The following is a 24057-nucleotide window of genomic DNA, read 5'->3' as shown; positions in this document are numbered from 1 at the left end:
GAGGAGTTCTTGAATGCTTAGGATAAACAAGCCTTTCCTTGACAGCATTTATTCCAATTTTTGCATTGAACAGTTTTAACAAAATAAGCACAATATAAACTTTACTGCCATTTATATGATTCAACTTTCTGATATTGGCAGGTAAATGTATACAAGTGAAAGCTCGGCTTGGCTCCAGTAATTAAAGACATCTGAATGAATGTTCCCTTAACTTTCTTATACATTTCATTAACTTGTTTTCCATTTATCTTCAAAGAAAAAAACAGCATAAACAAAAATCTGAATATAATAAATGATAATAACAAGAAATCACAACATTTTTCAGGCTTTTTGAAAGCGATAAAACTCACATGGTGCAATTTCATCTTCTTATAAAGAAGTCTATATAATCTTTCTGTTACAATTTTTATTTCCTAGAGTTTATCTGGTACACACATCAATTCAGGGATCCCAATGACTATCCCACAGATCCAGAACAACTCACCTGCAGCACTACATTATCTTCATAGCTGTTTTATAATCTCCCAGCAAGGTTTCATTTTCAATTACTTTATTCTTGAAGCTTTCTGGACAAATTCTTAAAACATTGTGAGAGCACTGACACAAACTGAGAATATTCAAGAAATCCAATGACAACAGTGGGCACAAACTAACAGTGTGATTGAAATGCCACAGATGCAGTACTATTTAGACTTAATTTTACTTACACCCCATTTAGAGTTTGTGCTTTTAAGACAGTGTTTGATGAAGGACTAAAAAAAAACCCAAGAATCAATTCTGCTTTCTGTACTAGTTCTTCTTAACATACCTTCATTACATCACTCAGCCCCAGCTATACTGACTCTACTCCTCCCCAGCTTCCTTACTGCTGTTTTTCCCCCCAACACACACACGTAGTTTTTTCCTCTCCAGGAATTTTCTCCCACTTTTCCCGTTCCAACTGCTATGTATGTGCCAAACCTTCTGGGAATAGAGGGGAAAAAATTCAGTGTACCTGTGGCCCCTCAGGGATCCTAAAGTCACTTTATATATATATAGAGTGTATATATATATATATATATATAAAGTCACTTTATATATATATAAAAGTCACTTGGGAAAAAAGACTATAATATATATATATATATATATATATATTATATATATATATATAAAAAGAGAAATCTCATATACCAGGTTTTCAGAGCAGGGGGTGGTGGAAGAGGGCAGGAGGTGAAAATAAATGAAAGCAAGCTGACAGTTCCAAAGGCTATTAAAGAAATTGAGTGATTTTTCAAGAATTTTTGAAAATAAGTAAGCAATATGCAAATAATAAGGATTAACCTTAAATCCAATACTTAAATCAGAAGTTTCAATTGTTCCTTGCCAATGTCTGTCTGGTGGATAAAACACCTATGTAGTTAAATAAATATAACAAAATAAAGCACCACTTCATCTGCTTACAAAGAAAAATATTAATGAGCATCTTCCAGAACACACAACTGGTTTTGCAAAATGGTAAACAGAGAAAAAAGGAGAGATCACACAAGTGAGTACTCACTATATAATCTTGGTGCAATTTACTAACCATGATAGCAAGTATCTTATGCGAAACTTCATTTTTACACAGAAGAGGAATATACTAAAGGTGATACTCCAAAAGCTCAGTGCCTATCACTTGATAAATATAACTACTTCTTAGAATGAATCAAGTGACTCTGAATTTCCTAGCATACTGTTTTGTATTTGCTTTCTGCAATGTCAGAAAAATGGTGGGCCACTGATTTTTCCAAGTTGTTACTGCAACTCATAAGTATATTTACTACATTTATTAGTAGCATATTTGTATGCTTCAATTGGTAATGCTGACAGTGCACAATGAAAAGAGATTAATGCAACACAGCCTTTTATACAAGTAACGAGCTTTTTTGTGTGCCATTTTGAAATGGTGGTAAGTCCTCAAATTGCCCACATATTTATAATGGCTAGTTCAAATTATGAGGGTTCATTGGTCTATCTCATGTTTATTTTGCAGTCACCATGCTTCACAAAATGCACAAAGCTCAGGTTCACAAAATGCACAGGTTCAGGTTCACAAAGCTCAGGTTCACAAAATGCTTCACAAAATGCACAAAGCTCAGGTTCCACCCCCTACAATTTCCTTTATATCCTTGTGTTTTTTCCCCCTCAAATGTTTTGTTATGCAGGAAAATCATGCAGAAGCAGCATTCCTTATATAATTTGTTGAAAATGCCACAAGGTTCATGGTCATTCTGTTATGCACGGGGAGTAAATTCTACACCTGTGGGCCATCTGTTGAAAACCATGTGTCCTAAATACTCAGTAGTCTTAACCTGGTGACAGGTGCTTTCATTGTTGCAGTACAGCACAGCCATTTGGGGCACTGAACGCCACTGATGGCCAGACAGTCTTTGAAGAGGCTTCTGCAACGCAGGCTTTGAAGACAGAATCAAAGCCTTAATATTGTGTGGCTGTCAACTACCAAGATATGCAGTGAAGAGAGTTTCTAGTGAACTGTACTGCCAAGCATGCAGGTGCTGTTTTCTGTGTTGCTGCTGGTTCCAGGTTTTTCTGAGTTAATAACTCCTTTTGAAAAAAGGCCATTGTTTCATTTTAAATTCACAGTTCTACAAAAAGTGAGTCAAGACCAAACAAATAGTAGACTGACTGGATTAAAGTGAGGTGCCCCAAATAAGGGATGAAGTCTACACGTTGGGTCTTCTTGAAGGAGAACCTGTCAGCACTTATTTGCTTTAATGGTATTAGCGTGGCATCAAGGAGCAGTCAAGACCTGTTGAGCTACCATTGATGGAAGACTTGTAACATGTAAAAGACTTTAAAGATGTCCTGAGCTAAAAACCTTTTTACATATGAATTCCTGTAGTCACAAGGCATTTTCGTCACAAGATCTACCATGCCTTTAACACAGTTCAACATTTGACGTGAGGACAAACTGAATGGGTGAGAAAGTGGAGAGCTTGTTTCTACGGTTAGGGTCCCTGCAACTTGGATACTTATTTCCCTGTGAGAAAAGTTAATTCACGTTTGCTATTTTAGGCAGAAGACTCCACATAACTTTTCAGCAGCATCTTTGTTCAAATGAATAATGCAGACAGTGCCAACCGGCCTCTGAGAGGACTGTTAACTTTCCCTTTTTAGAGGCACAGTCTCAGTTCTTGTATTTGCTTATCAATCAGTACTTTCCTCGCATGATGGAATGAAAAGTCATCCAGTAAAACCAAGAAAAAAGAGCACTGAATACTTTCACAGAAGGTGCAACACAGTATAAATCAGAAAGTCTTTCCAAGTCAGTATGGGATTCATTCTCCAACACAATTTTAACAGGGCACGATATGGCTTAAAGCTCCTTCTGATCTGCGATCACAGTGTTTCTGTCTAGATGGAAATCCTGCTACAAAAGTGACGGTGGGAGGAAGAGGAGACAGTGACTAGCTTCACTCATCACCTCTTCAATGTAATGGCTGAAGCACCTAACCATCCTCTCTTTTTTGTTTGTTGGGTTTGTTTTTTTTTAAATTCTGCAGGATTAGAGAGCAGCTGCACATGGAATTATGTACATGTGCACTAGATTACGCATTCTGCTAGCACTCAAAGTCAACCTATTTTCCATGACCATCTGTAGCATATGAATTTGTCTCATGTTCAACACAATGTTCAACCTGTACAGCATACCAAACCCCATCCCTTGCAGAAGTTTAGCTGACGGGGCCATAAGAACGTTTTACCATGAAATATCTTTGTCTTGACATAGGCATCAGATTTAAACAATTTTTGATTCTGTGATCAGATACAACATTGGCTACAAACCAAAATATATTCATGTTCCAGAGTATTTTATCAAACTACAGTATCCAAAACCAATGCAAGACAGAATATACTTTAGACAATGAGCTTTCTTATGAAAATTCAGTAACAAGAATGGCATCTTTTGTCAGCTTTAATATATCAGCCAAAGAAAAACACATTTATATTGTCCCACTGCTCCTTCATCACATACTATCTTCCATGGACTTGCCACTCCCTACCTTTTTATATTCGGGTATGTATTCTTGTATTCCTTACTCCTCTCAATCAATGACATGTTAGAATTCTTAATGAGTGGCTAAAATAGGTACATATTTTGTAAAGTTTTATGTAGAAACACATAACAAAACCAGTCCATACTTAGCAAGCTAAATGGATTAATCTCTAAATAATTTCATTCTTATTCGAAGCCAGAGAATAAAGCGTTGGTAAGTTAATCAGTGTGCACTGGGAGAGTACCTCCCATGAAAATCTTAGCCAAACTGAGTACAGAAAAAAAAAAAAACCTCAATTAAAGCTGATTATCAGCTCAGTTGTAGACACTTAAACTATAAGTATTTTAGTTAATATCGCTCACTAAAAGCAGGCATAGAGTACAGGTATTTCAAGTTATTTTCAGTTTAAACTTGGTTCTTCTGCTGCAACGTATTTGCACCATTCAGATTGATGCAAGTTAAATGAAACCATTAATCTAGTCAGCACACAAGATGGAACATTATTACCTTTGCTGTGAATTTGGGCTACCAGACTGAAATCGCTGATAATAAGCATTGCTACTTTTTCTGCAGGCCTAACAAGGTAGAAAGTTTCCATGTTTGTATTTGAAGGATATGTTAACAACTGTATTATAATATAATCAGCAGTGCAAAGGGAGGGAGGTCTGTGACAATAAAGACTGGAAAATACATCAAGTCATCTCCAAACTTTGTGCAATAAAAAGTTGTGTATAAACGTTAGTTTTACTCAGCTGAATCTGTCAATGAAAGTAATCCGGAGAGGAAAAAGTGGGACACAGATCATAGCACATTATGTTGACTTCAGTGTTTACAATGGCCAAGAAGTGGCCTCTGAACATTTATGACTATGCTTTACAGCATTTCACATGCTCTTTCTGGAAGATCTGATTAAGCTCATGGTCATAGAATCTGAACAGGAAAACCGAGTCCTTTCCTACTTGCTCCTGAACCTTATGGAGGCTTCATATGCACTAGTAAATGGTCTATTTTATCATAACTAAGAAGTATTAGCTGTTTCATTATAAAAATATCGTGGAGATGAGCACTGTATTTAGCCATGAGATAAACATGTCAAGGTCAGCTGCAGGACAATGAAAAACATAACAGAGACCTTGTCTATCTGCCTTGTAGCAAACACCATAAATGCCTTGTCTCTACTTGTTTTTTTTAATTGCTCTTTAATAGCCTCAATGTTTAAAACAAACAACCCCCCAAAAAAACTAACAAAAGAAAACCAAACAACCCAAAAAACCCCAAACCCGAAATCACAACAGCAAAAACCAAAATGCATCTTTATTTCCAGTAGGACAGAGCTTATGATAACCATCCACTGAAGTGGATGCACTGATGTTCTAAGCAAATAAACCCAGATGTCTGGAAGAGTTCCATATCTATCTCTTGCTTTGGACATGCATACCTTATATAAATGGTTATGGGGAGGAGAGGAAGGCGGGTATAAATAATTATTATATGAAACCTTTTCATATTATGGAGAAAGTTTTTGCACATCATAGACTGGGAATTTTTCCCTCTCACAAATTAGTATCACTTTTATTCCCTATGCTACTAACCCTCCTGACACACAGAAAATGTTTTCAGTTCAGAACCTTGACTTTTTTTATCGAACAATTAAGCAGTACATTTCATTTCCCTTGCAACGCAGTGACTGGAAGAAATTACAATCCTGGAATAACAGTATGAAATTACAACAATATAAAATTATAATCAGTACTAGAATTACATAGTAATGACGATATCTGTTAGGTTGTGGTTTTGCCTTCCGAAAGATTTATGAAACATTCATTGCTCTACTGGGTGATGTAACAGAGTAAGCCTACGTTAGTCAATGGGGGGAATTTAGGATTACAATGCCTCTGTCAGATAAAAACAGAGTCTGTATGAGAAAAACCATGGAAATACACCAGTGTCTGGTCTTGAAGAATTCCATGACAGCATGAGGAGAAAAGATGACCTTTTGACAATTTTTAGAAAAGATGCAGCTCATATGTGTAACACAAGCTTTGAGTACAGTACCTAGGCTCCATGGCGGATATGAAAAGGCAAGGCCTTACACATGTTTGAAGGCTGTGAGATTCCTCACACCAGCAGCAGTGCTATCATTTCACCACATGCACTGCTTGAACTATGCAAGTTTACTTAGGCTGTTCAGAAAAGATGGAAAAACAGGACACCATGTCTTCTCTCTGTCAGTACATGGATAAAGGATTATAGACAATCTTCCCTTGTTCCACAGATCCCTGCCTTCTGCTGCGAGACAGTGCCTGTTTGTGAATGCAGATTTTCTGCAAAGCTCTGTCTATGCTCTGGCCAGGGCTGAAGAAGGGGCAGCTCCTCATGTCCAGCCAGAGGGGTGGAGTGGCAGGGGTGGTTAGCCAGAGTTCACTCCTCTGGCAAAGAGCTTGCAAAGGTCTTATTTGTTACTTCTATATATATACAAAGGGACTTCAATTAGCTGTATGCTGTCTGAGACAAGAGAGCCTTTATAAGCTTCAAAATGGCCTACAAAATAGCACTTCTGTTCCTTCACTGATGTGTGGGACTCTCGGACTCTACCGTGGGATGTACAATGGCTACTGTGTTACGCAGAGCTGTATCTGGGTTCTATCTGGAACCTGCTTTTTCGTGGGGTATTTATAAAACTAGCCAATTTTCAGACTGCTCACGTTTGTCTTAAGAGACAAGATGTCTTTCAAAAGATAATTCAGAATGAACTCTGTGGGTGCTGTATTACTTGCAAGCTATGTAAAGTGAGGAAAAGGGCAATGAAACTATGTCAGCAGGTGATCACTGGAGCAGCAGTGCTGACATGAAAGGACTGCATGCCTGAACACAGACTCAGGGAGGTTAAACTTGCTCCTGTCTAAGAACAAGGCTCTGGAAAGAAGTCCTGCTCTTTCAAGCTGGTGCAGGCAGGGCATCTTAAATGTATGTGGAGAAAGAAGAGGTAGGGCATAGCTAATGAAAGGGAGAGACAGATACATAACACCATTGGACTGACTTTCCCTAACAAAGTGGTTTCACCTGGAAAGAAAATTAAGATTTCTAGGACTAACAGAGCACCATTTTATACAGGGTTTTGTCAGGCTTCAGTGAAGACAGTGCCCTTCACTTCAATAAATAGTTTAAGAATCAGAATTAGATGCATTCAAGATAAAAGGTACACAGTTTACAACAAGAATAACTTACAAAAGAACAGATAATTTTATCATTTTGTAAAGACTAGATGTCATTGTAATTGTTGAATATAGAATACACTAAACCACATATTGTTCTTTTACAATGTATACTTTCATACTTTTCTAAAATAATATTAATTCTCCCTTGATATGATAAGTGCTCACTACACTGAAAGCTACTCTCTACAAGGAAGGCGGGGTGAAGTAAGACAGTAATATATCTAGATAATTGGTAGCCAGATGTTACATCATCCTCACTACTAACTTGGAATGCAGATAATCAGCAAAGCCGAGATGCAGAACAAAATTTTGAATTCAAGTGTGATCTGAACTGAGACAAAAGGGGCAATATCTTAGTGGCAGAAATTAAGACTCCAGAGTCCATGACTCCAATGGCCTCAATCTGTTGAAAATCTCTGGAGAAGTCAGTATGTTTCCCAATTTCTACCAAAATAAAAAACATGAAAGCATTTAAAAGAAGAGCAAGGCTGCAAAGGAAAGTACTAAGAATTGGAGCTGTAAGAATTCTTGCAAAGTGCATACTGTTATAGTCTCCTTTGTCGCACGTGCATTAGAGCACTCTCAACCGCAGGAACAGCTGCTTCTGTTCCCTTCAGATTCTTGGCCTCATTCAACACACAAAACACAATGTTCTTGCTCTGGGCATGAATTAGGCATTGGTAGCAAAAGTAGTGAGAAGACGTCTTCTTCACTTCTTGCCAAAGTCAGAAGACACAGAAGCAAGTAAATACAGTAAATACTTACTGTAGATAGAGGCAATAAATAAAGCAGAATAGTGAAGGGAAAAGAGAGAAAAGAAAAAAAGTATTTAAAGTAGGATTCTAATATAGCCTCCGGCAATAGACGTTTCTGTGCTCTAGTGGAAAAGTCACCCACTTTCTTAGAGGTGCTCACTAATGGTGTATCGCATGTTTTCTAGCTGACCCACCTCATACACCTTTAACCTTTATTGTCAACGTACATTATGTTTGCAGCTAAAAGTGAAGCCATAGGGAGCTGGGCACTTAACCTGTAGCATTCAGTACACCCTGAGCATCATTTTTAAAGGGGCATTCAGAGGGAGAATTACCTGCTTTGGTCTAAGCTGGAGTAATTATTTTCAGTGTCCCGTTAACTGAGTATCTAAAACCCGGCATTTGAGAGATGACAGCATTTGGAATTAAGCAGAAGAATCACCAACAAAATAGAGAAACACACTGAAAGCCACAAAATTTTCCAGGGCAAGTTCTAAATCTTAGCAACAGCGATGGAAACCATTTAACAACAAAGTGTTCAGCAGATTAACTCAACATAAGCAACCTGTAATTGATTTGCTGAAGCTGCCCTCAGGAGGATATCTACCACTAATTAAGAGTTGAAAGAGGAAAGGGCAAAGCCACAACAACTGAATCATAAAGAGATGTCTTGAACTGTGTAGAAGACTGCTTTTTTACTGAAGAGAATTTTATTCTGTGTTGATGTTATTTGCTTTTGATAACTATTAAATGAGGCAAATTAAACAGGAAGGTTTTTTTTCCAAAGTTAAAAACACAACACTGTAACTATTATTGCATCAAAATCCACCATGAAATTTATTGGAAACTCTATCAAGATCCTGCCTGAGAACACAGTTACAGACTAAGCAATAAAATTATATATACACATGAATTATCATCTGAACATCTCCTAATGCATACAATTTAAATCAATGTCTGTGATTTTTATTTGGGTTTTAAATAAATTATGTTGGCTTCCTTCTATGTCCAGCACTTTCTGATGCAGTCACATGAAATACTTTTTTTTTTTTCGAGTTTATTGTTTTAAAATAATTTCACACAGAAAAGGTGACAGGTAATAATAGCTTTGCTGCTATTTTTAGCAGCAAAGAGTTAAGGCCTTAAAGAAGAATCCTTTATTAATAAAATTCATAGCTAGATCACATTAAATCTTTAACCATGTAATTATCTATTACCAACTACTTTTCCATGCTTGTGCATTTGCAAACTGTATTGTGGCAAAAGAAACCTCCAGAACATTCATTCCTTTGATTAAGGATCTCCTTGACTTGAGCATAGCTACTGCCAAGCTCTATTGTCAGCTTCATTTGTCTGTCAAGATGGCAACATGGATATCACCCCTCTTTCCTCAGATGGAGACAAAACCTACTAAAAATCACAAGGAACTCGAGCCTCCTGACAATACTATTTTGATATTATCAAATATCAGCAGAGAGATTGTGAAACACTGAAACCATGCAAACACATACAAAGAACAAGAGCAGGATAGCCTCAAACACTGAATCGTGTTTCCTCTTATTGCTGTGACGCAACTGCCTAATTGCTCCACACCGATTTGGACACTGAACATGAACATGGGACTCCCTATTGGCAATTAACGGCATTAGATCTTTCTTGGATAATTCTTCATTGTTTACTTCTTTTTTGATATGATTAAAATAGTACTGCTAAATTCTATTTCACCGACTTGCATGTCTAAATTCACCAGGTATATGTCCTATTTATAAAGGAATAAGCACTGTTGTGTTAATTGCCTTCATACATAGTTTAGTTTCAAATTATTTAAGAAGTAGGGGTATCTTACCAGGACTGGTTCTGTACAGCTCAGATGGGCTGCTGACCTTTTGGCTGGAGGGAATCCGCTGATGGTATAGTGGAGGTGTTTTCACTAGGAGAGAAGGAAAAGTACAGTTCCTCTTCAGTAACAGCTAAAATGTTAATAGTGCTATTAAAATAAATAAATAAAAAGAGACACATTTCCTTACCATATGATGTCTCTGGTGACAGAGGAAAAGCTGGTGTGGATGGGACAGCTTCATTTCCGTTTTTTGTTGGGGAGAAGATTCCCCCATCTATTTTATCTTGGTAACATGCAACACCCATCTAGAAAGAGCACAAAAAAGCAAAATTACAGCACAAAAATTCCCACTTAACCCTACAACACGGGGGCATTTTTCATCAGATTACAGAAGGATTCATATAATCTGATCCACTGTTCCAGCAGAGAGATCTTGGAACACTGAAAACATGCAAACACACAGAGAGGACAAGAGCAAGACATCCTTAAACACTGAATTGCACTTCTGAGATAACTACAGTCATTTGTTCTTATTGCCATGATGCAACTGCCCAACTGCTTCACATTGATTTTGGACACTGAACATAAACATGGGACTCCCTGTTGGCCATTCGCTTCAATAAATATTTCTTGAAAAATTCTTCATTGTTTACCTCCTTGGTCTCCCCTACAGGAATCGGTGATGCTGGATTTACAGCCTGGTCAGCAGCAGGAGACTTCATCCATCCACACCTGTTATACGATGGCTGCCCAGGAACATCATTGTCATACTGCCCAACACTTAACTTTCTGATCCTTCCCCCTGTTGCATCATCATCTTGTGTACCTGTTGCTGAAAACAAATAGGTAAACTGATCAATAAACTATTTTTTTTCAGTTAGAGCTCTTAAAACTAACTTCACTATTGTGTCTTCAGTGATTCTGTTCAAGAATGCTCATGAAATTACTGGTTTCATAACTGCTTTACAAAACCACACAGATAGGGAAAAAAAATCGGTTGTAGTTAGCCTTGCTGACACAAGTTGGAACATATTTGCAGTACACCTGGTTCCAGAGGAGTGAAAGCAGCATGTTTCTTCTCATGCTCATTTTTGGAAGAGGTTACTCCAATGCCACGGGTAGAGCCTGCCAGCAGGGGCCGCTACGGGCAGCCAAATGGGAAACCTCTCCATCCAAAACACATCAGCTCTCAGCAGCAAAACCACTGCTGCTCTCCAGGACTGTGTTCTCCCCGAAAAACAGCTGCTTTTTAGCTAATACAGACCCTAGCCCTATAAACCCAGCTCACTGTACACCTTTTGTGACACACATGGCGATCACACTTAATCACAAAAATTAGGTATTAGATACACACAGGAGCTGTAACCTTTTGTAGTCTGAGGAGCAGAGCACAGGAGTAATTCGAGCCAGCAGAACAATCCAGGACATTCGAGGGCATAAACCAGTATTTGTTTCCAAAGTCACTATTAAGAGAGTGCCATTAGGTACAGCTTTATGATTAGCAGGACTTTATATTTAGTCATCCACTCCCACCAACAGGCAATCTCAGAATATTCCTGCAGCAATTGCTTTTTCCACCCTTCTTTGTAAGAATAAATCAACAATAAGGATCCCACAGTAATCCTTACTGTATAGTCACAGGACAGTACAAAAATAACGGTATGCATACCAACTTTTCAGATACTCCTCTGGGAGTTTATATTGTCTATATATGCAAAAAGATCTTTGAGAATTAGCTATTTCTCTTAAAAGAGCTGAGGATTTCTAAAAGAACTTATTTTCATTGCTTGGTGTCATTTAAACTCCTACAATCATTTCCAACTGCAAGTATGTGTTGATTAAGCACATCTCCTACACAGCCTGATCATGGAGCCATAACAGTAGGTGTCCAAAGCATGCCCTTCACCTAAACCAGCAGGAGGGCTGAACGAGCCACTTTGGTAGAGAAAGACAATAGCGTACACCTTCCACACACACCCGTTTCCTAATCTGAAGTAGCTGACAGAAGCTAAGGTGTAAAATCTGGCATGCAGCATAAGTGCCTGTATTATAGACATTTCACCTTGATTATATAGCATCATTATAGAGCATCAATGCGCAAATAGGTTTCTGTATAGAAGAACAGTTTTTATACAAGATTAAAATATAGACAGGCATTTCAGACTAAAATCCATGGTACTTAAAAGTGATTCTGCCCTGACATACATATGTATCAACCTGAATAACTTGCTGGCAAGTAGTGGCTTATCCTAAAAATACTAATAAATCTCTTCTAAAACTACAGAATTAGACACTTTCAAAAATCCAGCTCTGCTACCATCACTACTAAAGCCAATAAACAAATAAAATCGTGCTAGTCGCTTCTGAAAATTCCAATAGGGTTAAATTTCAGGGTCCAAATTTAGCCAGTTATTTATTTTATCGAGTCAATATAAATACACCTAGCACATCTTGGAAAAGAGATTCTGTTTTTATGGTACAACTTTGAAAACTAAAATACTTTTTAAGCACCCATATTTTAAACACTTACTTAACCACCCTTCTTCCCCTGACTAGGAACTTTACGTATGGTCTTTGAGGTGGAAAAAGTATCTTCTGAAGACACTGTCAGCAAACTAGATGCATCAAACAAGATCTTCAAAGCCCGAAAAGGACATGAAATCACAAGTATCTTCCAAACCTCTTAAGTGATGCTAAAAAGTCATGAAGATTTCTACTGAAATGGAAGACGCTTAGGAATGTAGACAGAGTTCATACTACTCCAGAATTTACCAACTTTTTGCATTGGAATTCTTTTTTTGTTCGTAATTTCTGCAAAGAAAAATGAGTGCGAATCACTGTGCAGAATCTCGGCCTTTGAAGAGACCATCTGTGACCAGGCACTCACAGTCCCACCTCTCCTCTGCAGGAGGCAATGGGAGCCAGGAACAGCACATGGGAGTTTCACTCCATTTGTGACCAAGTTATTAAGGTACAGGCACTTTCTTTCTGAACGTGCCTCTCCTACTTAAGACAGCCATGTCAGACTACTTTATGAGAGAGAATGTCTACCTTTTGGATAGGTCAAAACAGACCTTAAAATTTAGTGCAGATTTTACTTGTCATGCTAGTGATAGGGCTTCATCATCAGTGATATTCATACATTCATGCCATTAGTATTTATACACTCGTGAAGCCTGTAACTTCTACAAAGTTAATATAGTCAGAAAGCTGCAAACGGGTATCTCAGAGGAATGGGACATTTTCCTTAAACAGATTGGAAGTGCTTTACGTATCAAATTCCAGCAGATGTTGGATGACAGAGGGGAGAAGTTGAGCTGATATATTGTAATAAAGCTTAAAGCAAATAAGTTGCATCTAAGAGATGAAAATTCAGTGAATAAGTCAGCAAAAAAAGACTTTTACTTAGTTTACTAGTTCCATAAATGTACTCCAGAGCTGCCTCACTTAATGTAACAGATGTTTAGAGTTATTAATTTAAAAGACATCTTTTACAGTGCAAAGTGTCAGGAGCCAAGACTTCCTAGAAGTCACATAATTCGTTTTTGTTCTTGTAGTTTAGCTTAAAGTTTTGGCAGATCTTCATAAATATCCCAGGAGCACATATTTATTTCTTTGAAAGCATTTTGTATACTCTCATTTCTCTCTTTTCCCTTGTGAACTACAAAAATAATTTTGTTTTCCCTGAAGAACAAATAACATTCCAACAGATTGGCATCAGAACAGCTTCAGGCATTTATCTTGTGAGATGGCTATCACCATGCTAATGCTACAGCTAACAGAAGCATGGCCAGTGGTTAAAGGTTTGATTTTTTGTTTGATTTCTTTAGCTGCTTCACTTTCCTGGAGTACTATTGAGAGGTATTTATAACTATTAGAAAGAAAACAACACTAAGCTAAAAATCTTGTCTGCAGTGGCATGTCAAAAACAGTGCTCTATCTTGTATATTAGCAGTTGTCCCAGCTGAACTTCAAAAACTATTATGTCAACTCTTCATGTGTCATACATGTTTGTATTTACTAAGTGCATGAGGCACACCATTAAAAAGGTCCACATTTATTTTCAGTTATCACAACAACTAGTAAGATGATGCTTACATGTTTCCACTTGATTCACAGGGCTTGTGGGCTAGCCTCAAAAGCAGCTTTATGTGAGAGTGGGGCAAGCACAGTGTACATGCTAGAACTCTCTGGGAAGAACTTTTTGTGGAGGTGGAAAAACAAGCTGGACCAACAGACCTTCTTCCCATTATGGAAGTCTTTATCGTTTGTAAAATAGAACTATCAGTCTTTTCCGAAACCCAGCATAGCCCATCAAAGACCTTCCCTTAACTTCTACCTGGTTTGTATCACAGCCAACTGTGCAAATTACAAACTGGAAACCCCTTACAACAGATAATTATAAAACAAAGTTCATAAGAAATATGAAAGTTTCAGCACCTTGTTGTTTACTGCTCTATAAGGGGCTCTAAATCATACTTATTTATTATTTATTATTATTTTATTTATTATTTATTTATTCCTCTGCATTGTTTTTCCGGATAGAGTTTTTTTTCCTTTTAAACAAAAGCAATGTATTATAGAAAAGTCTTACATAAACCCTATAAACAAACTTCTCCAAACTGGTTTGAGGGGGGGAAAAGGATTATGATACATTGGATCACAACAGGATAAAAATGCTTCAGAGGCTATAGATTCATGTGTTATCCTGGTTACCACTACAAATAAGTAAAAACCATATTTAGCAGTTATTTATTCCTTGAATAACCTGCAGGCTCCATAATGTACTTCAAATTATCAAAATAATAATAATTTTCTCTCCTTTAGTATTAAGGAATCAGAATAGAATAGACTATTTCAGTTGGAAGGGACCTACAATGATCATCTAGTCCAACTGCCTGACCACTTCAGGGCTGACCAAAAGCTAAAGCATGTTATTAAGGGCATTGTCCAAATGCTTCGTAGACACTGACAGGCATGGGGCATCAACCACCTCTCCAGGAAGCGTGTTCTAGGGTTTGACCACCCTCTCGGTAAAGAAATGTTTCCTCATGTCAAGTCCGATCCGAGGCGCTAAGTCTAGTTGGAGGCCAGTAACTAGTGGTGTACCCGAGGAGTCCATACTGGGTCCAGTCCTGTTTAACACCTTAATCAGCAACGTGGGTGATGAGGCAGAGTGTACCCTCAGCAAGTTTGCTGATGACACAAAGTTGGGAGGAGTGGCTGATAGGCCAGAGGACCATGCTGGCATCCAGCATGACCTCGACAGGCTGAAGAAATGGGCACACAGGAACCTCACGAAGTTCAACAAGGAGAAGTGCAAAGTCTTGCACCCGGTGAGGAACAACCCCATGCATCAGTATATGCTGGGGCCCACCCAGCTGGAGAGCAGCTTGGCAGAAAAGGACCTGGGGGTCCTGGTGGACACCAAGTTGAACATGAGCCAGCAGTGTGCGCTTGCAGCAGAGGAGGCTACCACTATCCTGGGCTGCATTAGGCAAAGTATTGCCGGTGGGCTAAGGGAGGTGATCCTTCCCCTCTACCCAGCACTGGTGAGGCCATGCTTAGAGTACTGGGCTCCCCAGTACAAGAGAGACATGGACACACTGGAGAGAGTCCAGTGAAGGGCCACGAAGATGATTAAGGGACTGGAGCATCTCTCTATTGAGGAAAAGTTGAGAGAGCTGGGACTGTTCAGCCTGGAGAAGAGAAGGCTCAGGGGGATCTCATCCATGTGTATGAATACCTGAATGGAGGGTGCAAAGAGGACAGAGCCAGGCTCTTTTCAGTGGTGCTCAGTGACAGGACCAGAGGCAATGGGCACAAACTGAAACACAGGAGGTCCTCTTTGAACATCAGGAAATGCTTTTTTATGGTGAGGGTGACTAAGCACTGGCACAAGTTGCCCAGGGAGGTGGTGGAGCCTCCCTCATTGGAGATACTCCAGAGCCACCTGGGCATGGTCCTGGGCAACTGGCTCTAGGTGGCACTGCTTGAATGGGTGGAGGGGAGGTGTGGATCAGATGACCTTCAGAGGTCCCTTCCAACCTCAACCATTCTATGACACAAAATAATCCCCATCTTTCAAAAGGCCCAACACAGGCTTTCCTTGGTGTCTGCAAATGCTTCCAGATACAGTTTGAGTAAGTGTAATTTCAGATAACAACAGCCTCCTCAGTGCTTTTCTTAACTTGCTTAACAAGTTGGTTCTGCTCAAACACAGGTGATACAATGGTGCGTAACATGTTTGGCAAGGGGACAAAAATGCTTTAAATCAGACCATCCTCTGATTTAATAAGTACAGTTTGAAATTTCAGATCATATTTTCTAACATGTCTTTTAACCCTAACAATAGATTTCTGTCTCCATATGTCTTGTCTTGTAATAATCAGCTGCTAGAAGAAGCTAAAGTATTTTAAACTTTAAATTAAGATTTAATTCAATTAAGATTACATGCACTTCATTGTATTGCGAGACACACTGCTTTTTCTTAATTTATGGCACTGGGATGGAGTAATCCCATGAAACTGTACAGGCTTGGTAGAATAGAAAGCAGCTATAAATAGAACTGAATAGAAAAGCAGCTGAATAGAAAGCAGCTATGTAGAAGAAGACATGGTGATCTTGGTTGTTGCCCTTGCGGCAGAAGTCCAACTGCATGCTGAACTGTAATAGCAAGACAATAGCCACCAGGTCAAGTGATTCAGTATTTGTGAGGCCACATCTGGTGTCCAGTTTTGGGTCCCAAAGTACAAAAAATTGGACTAAATCCAGCAAAGGGTTACCAAAACAGTCAGGGACTGAAGTACACAACACGAGAGGAGGCTGGGGAAATTGGCTTGCTCACTCTCAATAACAGAAGGTAAAATGGGCCCTCACTGCTGTCTTCAATTGCCTACAGGAGGGATTACAGAGATGCAGCCAGACTCTTCTCAGAGGCGCGAAGTGGTAGGACAAGAGGGAACAGAAGTTGCAGCATGGAAATTCTGACCAGATACAAGGAAAAAGAGCTGCACAGGGAGAGGGATCAACCCCTGGAGCGGGCATCTGGAAATGCTGTGAAATCCACAACCTTGGAGGTTTTAAAAACTTGACTGTACACAACCATGGGCAACTTGATCTAACTGAACCTGCTTTGAGCAGGAGGCTGGATCCAATGACCTCCTGAAGTTCCCTTCAACCTGAATCACTCTCTGATTCTGTAACACACAAATTAGAATAGAACAGAACAGAAAAGAATAGTTGATTTGGAAGGGACATACAATGATCATCTAGTCCAACTGCCTGACCACTTCAGGGCTAACTAAAGCTAAAGCATGTTGTTACGGGCATTGTCCAGATGCCTCTTAGACACTGACAGGCATGAGGTATCGACCACCTCTCCAGGAAGCCTGTTCTAGGGTTTGACCACCCTCTAGGTAAAGAAATGTTTCTTCATGTCAAGTTCAAACGTCCCCTGATGGACGCAGGTTGGAGCCATTGCCACACATCCTGGCACTGGGTACCAGGGAGAAGAGCTCAGCACCTCCCTCTCCACTTTCCCTCCTCAGAAAGCTGTCGAGAGCCATGAGGTCACCCCTCAGCCTCCTTCTCTCCAAACTAGACAAACCCCGTGTCCTCAGCCCCTCCTCATAGGGCACACCTTCCAGCCCCTTCCCCAGCTTTGTTACCCTCTGCTGGATGCATGCAAGTACCTTAACATCCTTTTGAAATTGTGGGGCCCAGAACTGCACACAATACTCAAGGTGAGGCTGCACTAATGCTAAATACAGTGGGATAACGACCTTATAAAGCAGTTTTGTTTGACAAAAGGGAGATTCCTGTTTGACTAACCTGGTCTCCTTCTATGACAAGGTGACCCGCTTCACTAAGGGGAAGGCTGTGGATGTTGTCTACCTGGACTTTAGTAAGGCCTTTGACACAGTCTCCCACAGCATTCCCCTGGAGAAGCTGGCTGCACACAGCTTGGATGGGTGGACTCTACGCTGGGTTAAAAACTGGCTGGACGGCTGAGCCCAGAGAGTGGTGGTTAACGGAATCAAATCCAGTTGGTGGCCAGTCACGAGTGGTGTTCCCCAGGGCTCAGTGTTGGGGCCGGTCCTGTTCAACATCTTCATTGATGATCTGGATGAGGGGATCGAGTGCACCCTCAGTAAGTTTGCAGATGACACCAAGTTGGGTGGAAGTGTCAATCTGCTGGAGGGTAGGAAGGCCCTACAGAGGGACCTGGACAGGCTGGACCGATGGGCCGGGGCCAACTGCATGAGATTCAACAAGGCTAAGTGCCGGGTCCTGCACTTGGGTCACAACAACCCCATGCAATGCTACAGGCTGGGGGAGGAGTGGCTGGAGAGCCGCCTGGCGGAAAAGGACCTGGGGGTGTTGGTTGACAGCCACCAGAACATGAGCCAGCAGTGTGCTCAGGTGGCCAAGAGGGCCAATGGCATCCTGGCCTGTATCAAGAATAGTGTGGCCAGCAGGACCAGGGAGGTGGTAGTGCCCCTATACTCGGCACTGGTGAGGCTGCACCTCGAGTACTGTGTTCAGTTTTCAGCCCCTCACTACAAGAAGGACATCGAGGTGCTGGAACGTGTCCAGAGAAGGGCAACGAAGATGGTGAAGGGTCTAGAGCACAAGTCTTATGAGGAGCGGCTGAGGGAGCTGGGGTTGATTAGCCTGGAAAAGAGAAGGCTGAGGGGTGACCTTATTGCTCTCTACAACTACCTGAAAGGAGGTTGTAGCGAGGTGGGGGTCGGCCTCTTCTCCCTAGTAACGAGTGATAGAACGAGAGGAAATGGCCTCAAGCTGCGCCAGGGGAGGTTTAGGTTAGATATTAGGAAAAACTTCTTCACCGAAAGGGTGGTCAAGCATTGGAACAGGTTGCCCAGGGAAGTGGTTGAGTCTCCATCCCTGGAGGTATTTAAAGAACAGATAGATACGGTGCTTGGAGACATGGTATAGATGGACTTGGCAGTGTTACGTTAATGGTTGGACTCGATGATCTTAAGAGTCTTTTCCAATCTTGACGATTCTATGGTTCTATGATTCAATCAGCTGCAGAGCAGTTTAGACAATGCCAGACGATATCAAATCACCAAGAATTAACTTCAAACTGGAGCCATTAATTGTAAATTTTTCACATTTAAATGTAAGACCAAACACGTTTTCATTTAGAGTATCTTTTGGAAATTAGTAAAGATCTACATCAGCTTCAATGCTTAATGAAAATATGTTAGATTGTTAGATTTTATTTGTAATTTTATAACTAAATGGGTGATCAAAGCTTGTGTATAGATGACGTTTTGCTTTTCTAAATCAAAAGGTGCTATCAAGCTTTGAACCTAATACTATTAACTTCACATTTGGCCTTAACGAGTTTCAAAAATTCTATCGTACTGAAAATCTGGAAAGCAAGAATTGCTGCCATCAAAAGGGAAGAAATTGATTATTCAATTTTTACAAGATACTAATCTTAAAAGTTCTGTGCTGCAATTATCGAACAGGTTGCAAACATGGTGAATTGTTATGGCATTGAAATATAAATGTCAGAACTTGTAAAACTAATTTTAACCACTTCAATCAACAACATTTGAGTAACAGTTAAGATCATCTTCTCTGGATAGCGGTTAAGCCATGTTAACTATTATTTCACAGATAGCTTCTCACTTAGTTAACTTCATTTATTCCCCCACAGGATTTTTGGAATACTAGATTAATTTCAACACTATCCCTTTCACAAGAGACAAAAGGTAACATCTATAACGTTTAAGAAAATCTGACAAGCATGTACACAAGCCACACGTACATGGTTTAGGGAAACCACATGTGGTTTGAAGAAAAAAAAGGAAAACTTACTAAGATGTATGTTTAATCAATCAACCAACCAATACAACTTAACAGATACTGTAATTAAAAAAATAATACCCACAACAAATAACAGACTCAGCAGACAGACAACTTGGAGATCATTGCTGTGTACAAGCATGTCACACACAGAGGAGCATAGAGAGGAACAGACAAGGCAGGTGCACTTGAAGTGAGCTTCTCACCATAGCTTCAACCTGTGTGAAAAGTTAGCATGACATAAGTCATACCAGTTCAGCCTACAGATCGATAAAACTCAGGCTTCTCTTGAGAAGGGTACAGTGAAAACTCCCACAAGGATGTTTTTCCAGCACCCCTTTCACAACACAGGCACAAAGGCTGAAATATGACTCTCAGGAGAATTATGTTAGCATTGCAGAAATTCCAGATGCCACTGCCTATACAGCAGTTTAAAAAGACCTACATAACTGACTACGCATTACTGTGAAACATGGGGATTCAAATCCAATGGAGGCCTAACAATTAATCAAGAAAAAAAAAGTAGTCCATAAGTTAATGTCTAACAGAGGAGCCTTCAGGGACTGCCCCATATACTAAAAAATGTTACCACAACACTATCCAAATCAAAAGTGATTTCCTTCTCTGGCACCATTTATCTTCTACAAAGTTTTTTGCAGAAGGCATTAAATGATCAAGCTTTCAAGACAGCTTTATGCTTAAACCAAAGCAAATCTATTTTAAGAATTTAGAATCAGCTTTATAATCACTTACAAATTTAAAGGAAAAATAACATCTTCAAAGATAGCAAGACAAAACTCAAGCTAAACATTGTTGTGGTGGAAAAAGGACAAGCAAATGTATACCCAGTGGAAACAAAATTATGGATTTCTGATGCAAGTCCTAACAGAGTATCTTGTTATGCTCACATTTTCAGATTCACAGCTCTAGGAACACTGTTTCAAAGGGATTAATCAGAATAAAAGCCAACTGAGCTGTGTCTGCGATATCTTCAGTGCCTTAATCTTTCTAAAATGTAGTAGGAAGTGCTACTGCAGAAAAATCTTTGTTCTTGAAAAAATACCCCATGTTTAGCAATGATTCACAAGCAAACTATTTTTTCCCCTATCCAGAATGGGTAGTAGACTAGGAGTCCAAACTCCTTATAACCCATTAGTCTAACAAGCAAATGAAAAGGTATAAACTCTACCCCAAATCCAAGTAGGCCATTAAACCTGTCCATGTAGGGGACAGCAGCTTCACAGGTCTGGCCATGCTTCTTAACCCTTTTACACAGTGCCAAGCATGGGCAGCAGGCCTGTTACAAAATCCAAACTGGTTTCTCCAAACCTGTACAGAGATGTCATAATGATACTACACTCAGGCCCACATCCTGAAAGTTACAGATTGATAAAAATTTGTGGAATAAGTACATGACATAAATTAGATTAAAAATTACTGTGCTGCTAAATGTAACTACAATTCCATTTTTAACTTTAGCTTAAAAATTAATTTAACTAAATTTAGTTTAGTTTAAAAATTGAATTTAGTTAAAATTCCAGTTTTAACTTGAAAACGCAGTTTTTAACTTTAACTAAAAACGCTATTTAGATTTACCGTTAACCACTGTAAAATTAACTCCAAGTCAGGTACCAAAATTTTCCCGTGTGATGGAAACTACAACAGGTTTTGTGGTGTATTGTTAGTACATGCAAATAAGGCACATGAGGATTTGGACAAGCTTTGTTCTCCTGTGACTTTACAACTTATTCCACATGGACTGCGTTTGCTCTCCCACAAAATATCACAGAGTGAATGGGAACATCTGGAACACTTTGATGCTTTTAAAAATTATTATTTAATAAAGTATGCAAAAGGGTTTTTTCCCCTCTCCTTTGTCTGCAGATACACTGTAGCATGACTTACAATACCGTAATTTGGACCATCTTCAAAGATTTATTTTCAATAGAGGAAAGATTTCTGAAGATGTTCCAGACACTTGTAATCAGATGTTTAGCCACTTCGTTTTTATTCATTTTGCATATTGGGATTTTTTTGAGGGAGGGAGGGAAGATGGCTTTGTTTAACGCTCAATTCTTTACTAAGCTGATAAACTATATAAACTCCACACAGAATGTGAGGCTGTGTGAACCATGTATCTGTGTTGTCCCCACCACATTAGGTGACCTAAGGATGTTTCAAGACGATATTTTCAAACGCAGTAGCTCATGCGTGAAGAATTAGAATTAGCCGAGAGCAACAATATAATTTCAGCCTTATGGAAAATACAGTCCCTCTCTTCCTCATGCTGGCCGATTTAGACAGACATGCATCTCTTGGTCACAGCAATGAAAACAGGCTGCCCCCAAATGCTGAATGCACGCGTGCATGTGCTTTGCCTTAGTTTGATCACATAATTCTTCAACTGCTTCTAACATTTTTCTAAAGATGCTGTCCTGGTTTTAGCTGGGATAGAGTTAATTTTCGTCTTGGTAGCCGGTATGGGGCTGTGTTTTGGGTTTAGGATGAGAACAATGTCGATGATACACTGATGCTTTGGTTCTTGCTAAGTAGTGCTAAGCTGTTGCTAAATAGGTGCTCAGTGGCACTCACAGTGGTCAAAGACTTTTCAGCCATCCCCAGCTCTGCCGGGTACACAAGAAGCTGGGAGGGGGCACAGCCGGGGGGGGGGGGGGGTGTGGGGGGGTGTGTGCTGACCCAGACTGGCCCAAGGGCTGTTCCATACCATATGAAGTCATGCTCAGTATATAAGCTGGGGGAAGAAGAAGGAAGGGGGGGACATTGGGTATGGTGGCATTTGTCTTCCCAAGTAACCGTTAGGTGTGATGGACCCCTGCTTTCCTGGGGATGGCTGAACACCTGCCTGCCCATGGGAAGTAGGGAATGAATTCCTTGTTTTGCTTTGTTTGCATGCACGGTTTTTGCTTTGCCTATTTAACTGTTCTAATTTATTTTACTTCAATTATTAAACTGTTCTTATCTCAACCCATGAGTTTTCTCCGTTTTACCCTTCTGATTCTCTCCCCCATCCCACTGGTGGGGAGTGAGCGAGCGGCTGCATGGTGCTTAGTTGCTGGCTGGGGTTAAACCACGACAGATGCCAACTGTATCATTTTAAGAATGAAAAGGTGGGGGGCAGGGATGAGACATTGGTGACAGTAATGGTAGGTTTTACTGAAAAGGTAAACACCTTTCTGTTCTCTACGCTTATTAGCAGATTCTTGCTTTTCAGTTTTCTAGGTAGAAGCACAACATTGTTTTAGCTTTCCTTCTCTACCCAATAAGCATAAGCTTTGTGATAAAAGATGGCTGGTTAGAGGAAATAAGTCTTACAAATTACCTTTAACAGTAGACTGAGGTCATGTGTTATTAGGCATGAAAGAATACATATGGAGTGAAGTAAAGGGGGAACATAAGGCTGCAGAGAACAGCTTATGTATGCATCAAAATTTCCTCAGGCTACAAACTTTCCTATTATTTAAAATTAAGAACTACTACAGCACCGTGTTACTAGAAAATGGCAGCTTCGTTTACTACCAAAAACTTGTCTCTGTGTAAATCAGCAAAAAATTGCAAAATCTTAATATACAATGCACTGTTTCACCTCTGATAAGCAATGCACATAGCACTGAAGGAGTAAAGAGGTCATCAGCCACTGTTCTACACGGTTCATAAAGACACATCCTAGCAAAAAGAAATTCAAGGATCACTGTCTGCTGCTTCTTATTCTCAAAAACACTGAGCACTTAACTCAAGACATCATATTGGACAGAACCCAGAACTCTGGTACATGGGCAGTCAGTAGTTTGTGCCATGTTAACCTATGTTAAATGTACATGCGTATAAAAACCCCTAGGAAGAAGCATGAAAGGAGAGGTAGCTGCCTATCTGTCAATCCATGCAGAAATACACAAGCAAAGAGAGGTAAGAATGCACCATAATGTACTTCCCAGCTGACACACACACATTTCATTCTTAAGCTCATTCTTCCATCTTTGCAGGGCACTGGAAACATGCACGTGCCTTCTTAAGGCATACATTTTCTGCACACTGATGCAGGAAACCAGATAACCCCACCATCCTCTCATAATTCAGCCCTCATGTTAGGCACACGCACAACACATCACGTCAATCCCATTCATCTCCAGCACTGTTTGCTCCCACTCATTCAGAATACCTCATTTGTCCATTCAACCTCACTCAGAGCCATTCAGCCCTGATCTGCCAACTCCCTCCATCACAGGCCAATTCTTTCTCTTGACATACTTGTTAGGTCAAGGACTGTTTAAGTCACAGGGTGTAGAGCTCCCCCTAGAACGGGACTGTGTAAGACCAACCATTACTCATCAGTGAACAACTGC

General features: G+C 39.8%; 1 protein-coding gene across 9 annotated transcripts in view; it reads right to left on the bottom strand.

Moving 5' to 3' along the window:
* The window catches only part of TNS3 (tensin 3), a 236062-nt gene that overhangs the window by 43017 nt on the left and 168988 nt on the right, over positions 1-24057 (bottom strand). For all 9 annotated transcript variants that reach the window (XM_087766109.1, XM_087766116.1, XM_087766131.1 and 6 more), the window contains 3 exons: positions 10507-10685; positions 10041-10158; positions 9860-9943 (listed from right to left, as the gene is read on the bottom strand). In XM_087766109.1, coding sequence (XP_087622235.1) covers positions 9860-9943; positions 10041-10158; positions 10507-10685 — 381 coding nt within the window. The remainder of the gene's footprint in view (positions 1-9859; positions 9944-10040; positions 10159-10506; positions 10686-24057) is intronic.

Source organism: Nipponia nippon, unplaced genomic scaffold, assembly GCF_047370975.1.
Source record: "Nipponia nippon isolate SJK-2023a ecotype South Korea unplaced genomic scaffold, ASM4737097v1 scaffold_1, whole genome shotgun sequence".
Taxonomy (NCBI): Eukaryota; Metazoa; Chordata; class Aves; order Pelecaniformes; family Threskiornithidae; genus Nipponia; species Nipponia nippon.
Note: the sequence above shows the minus strand (reverse complement) of the source record. Positions and strands in the feature narration are given on the sequence as shown.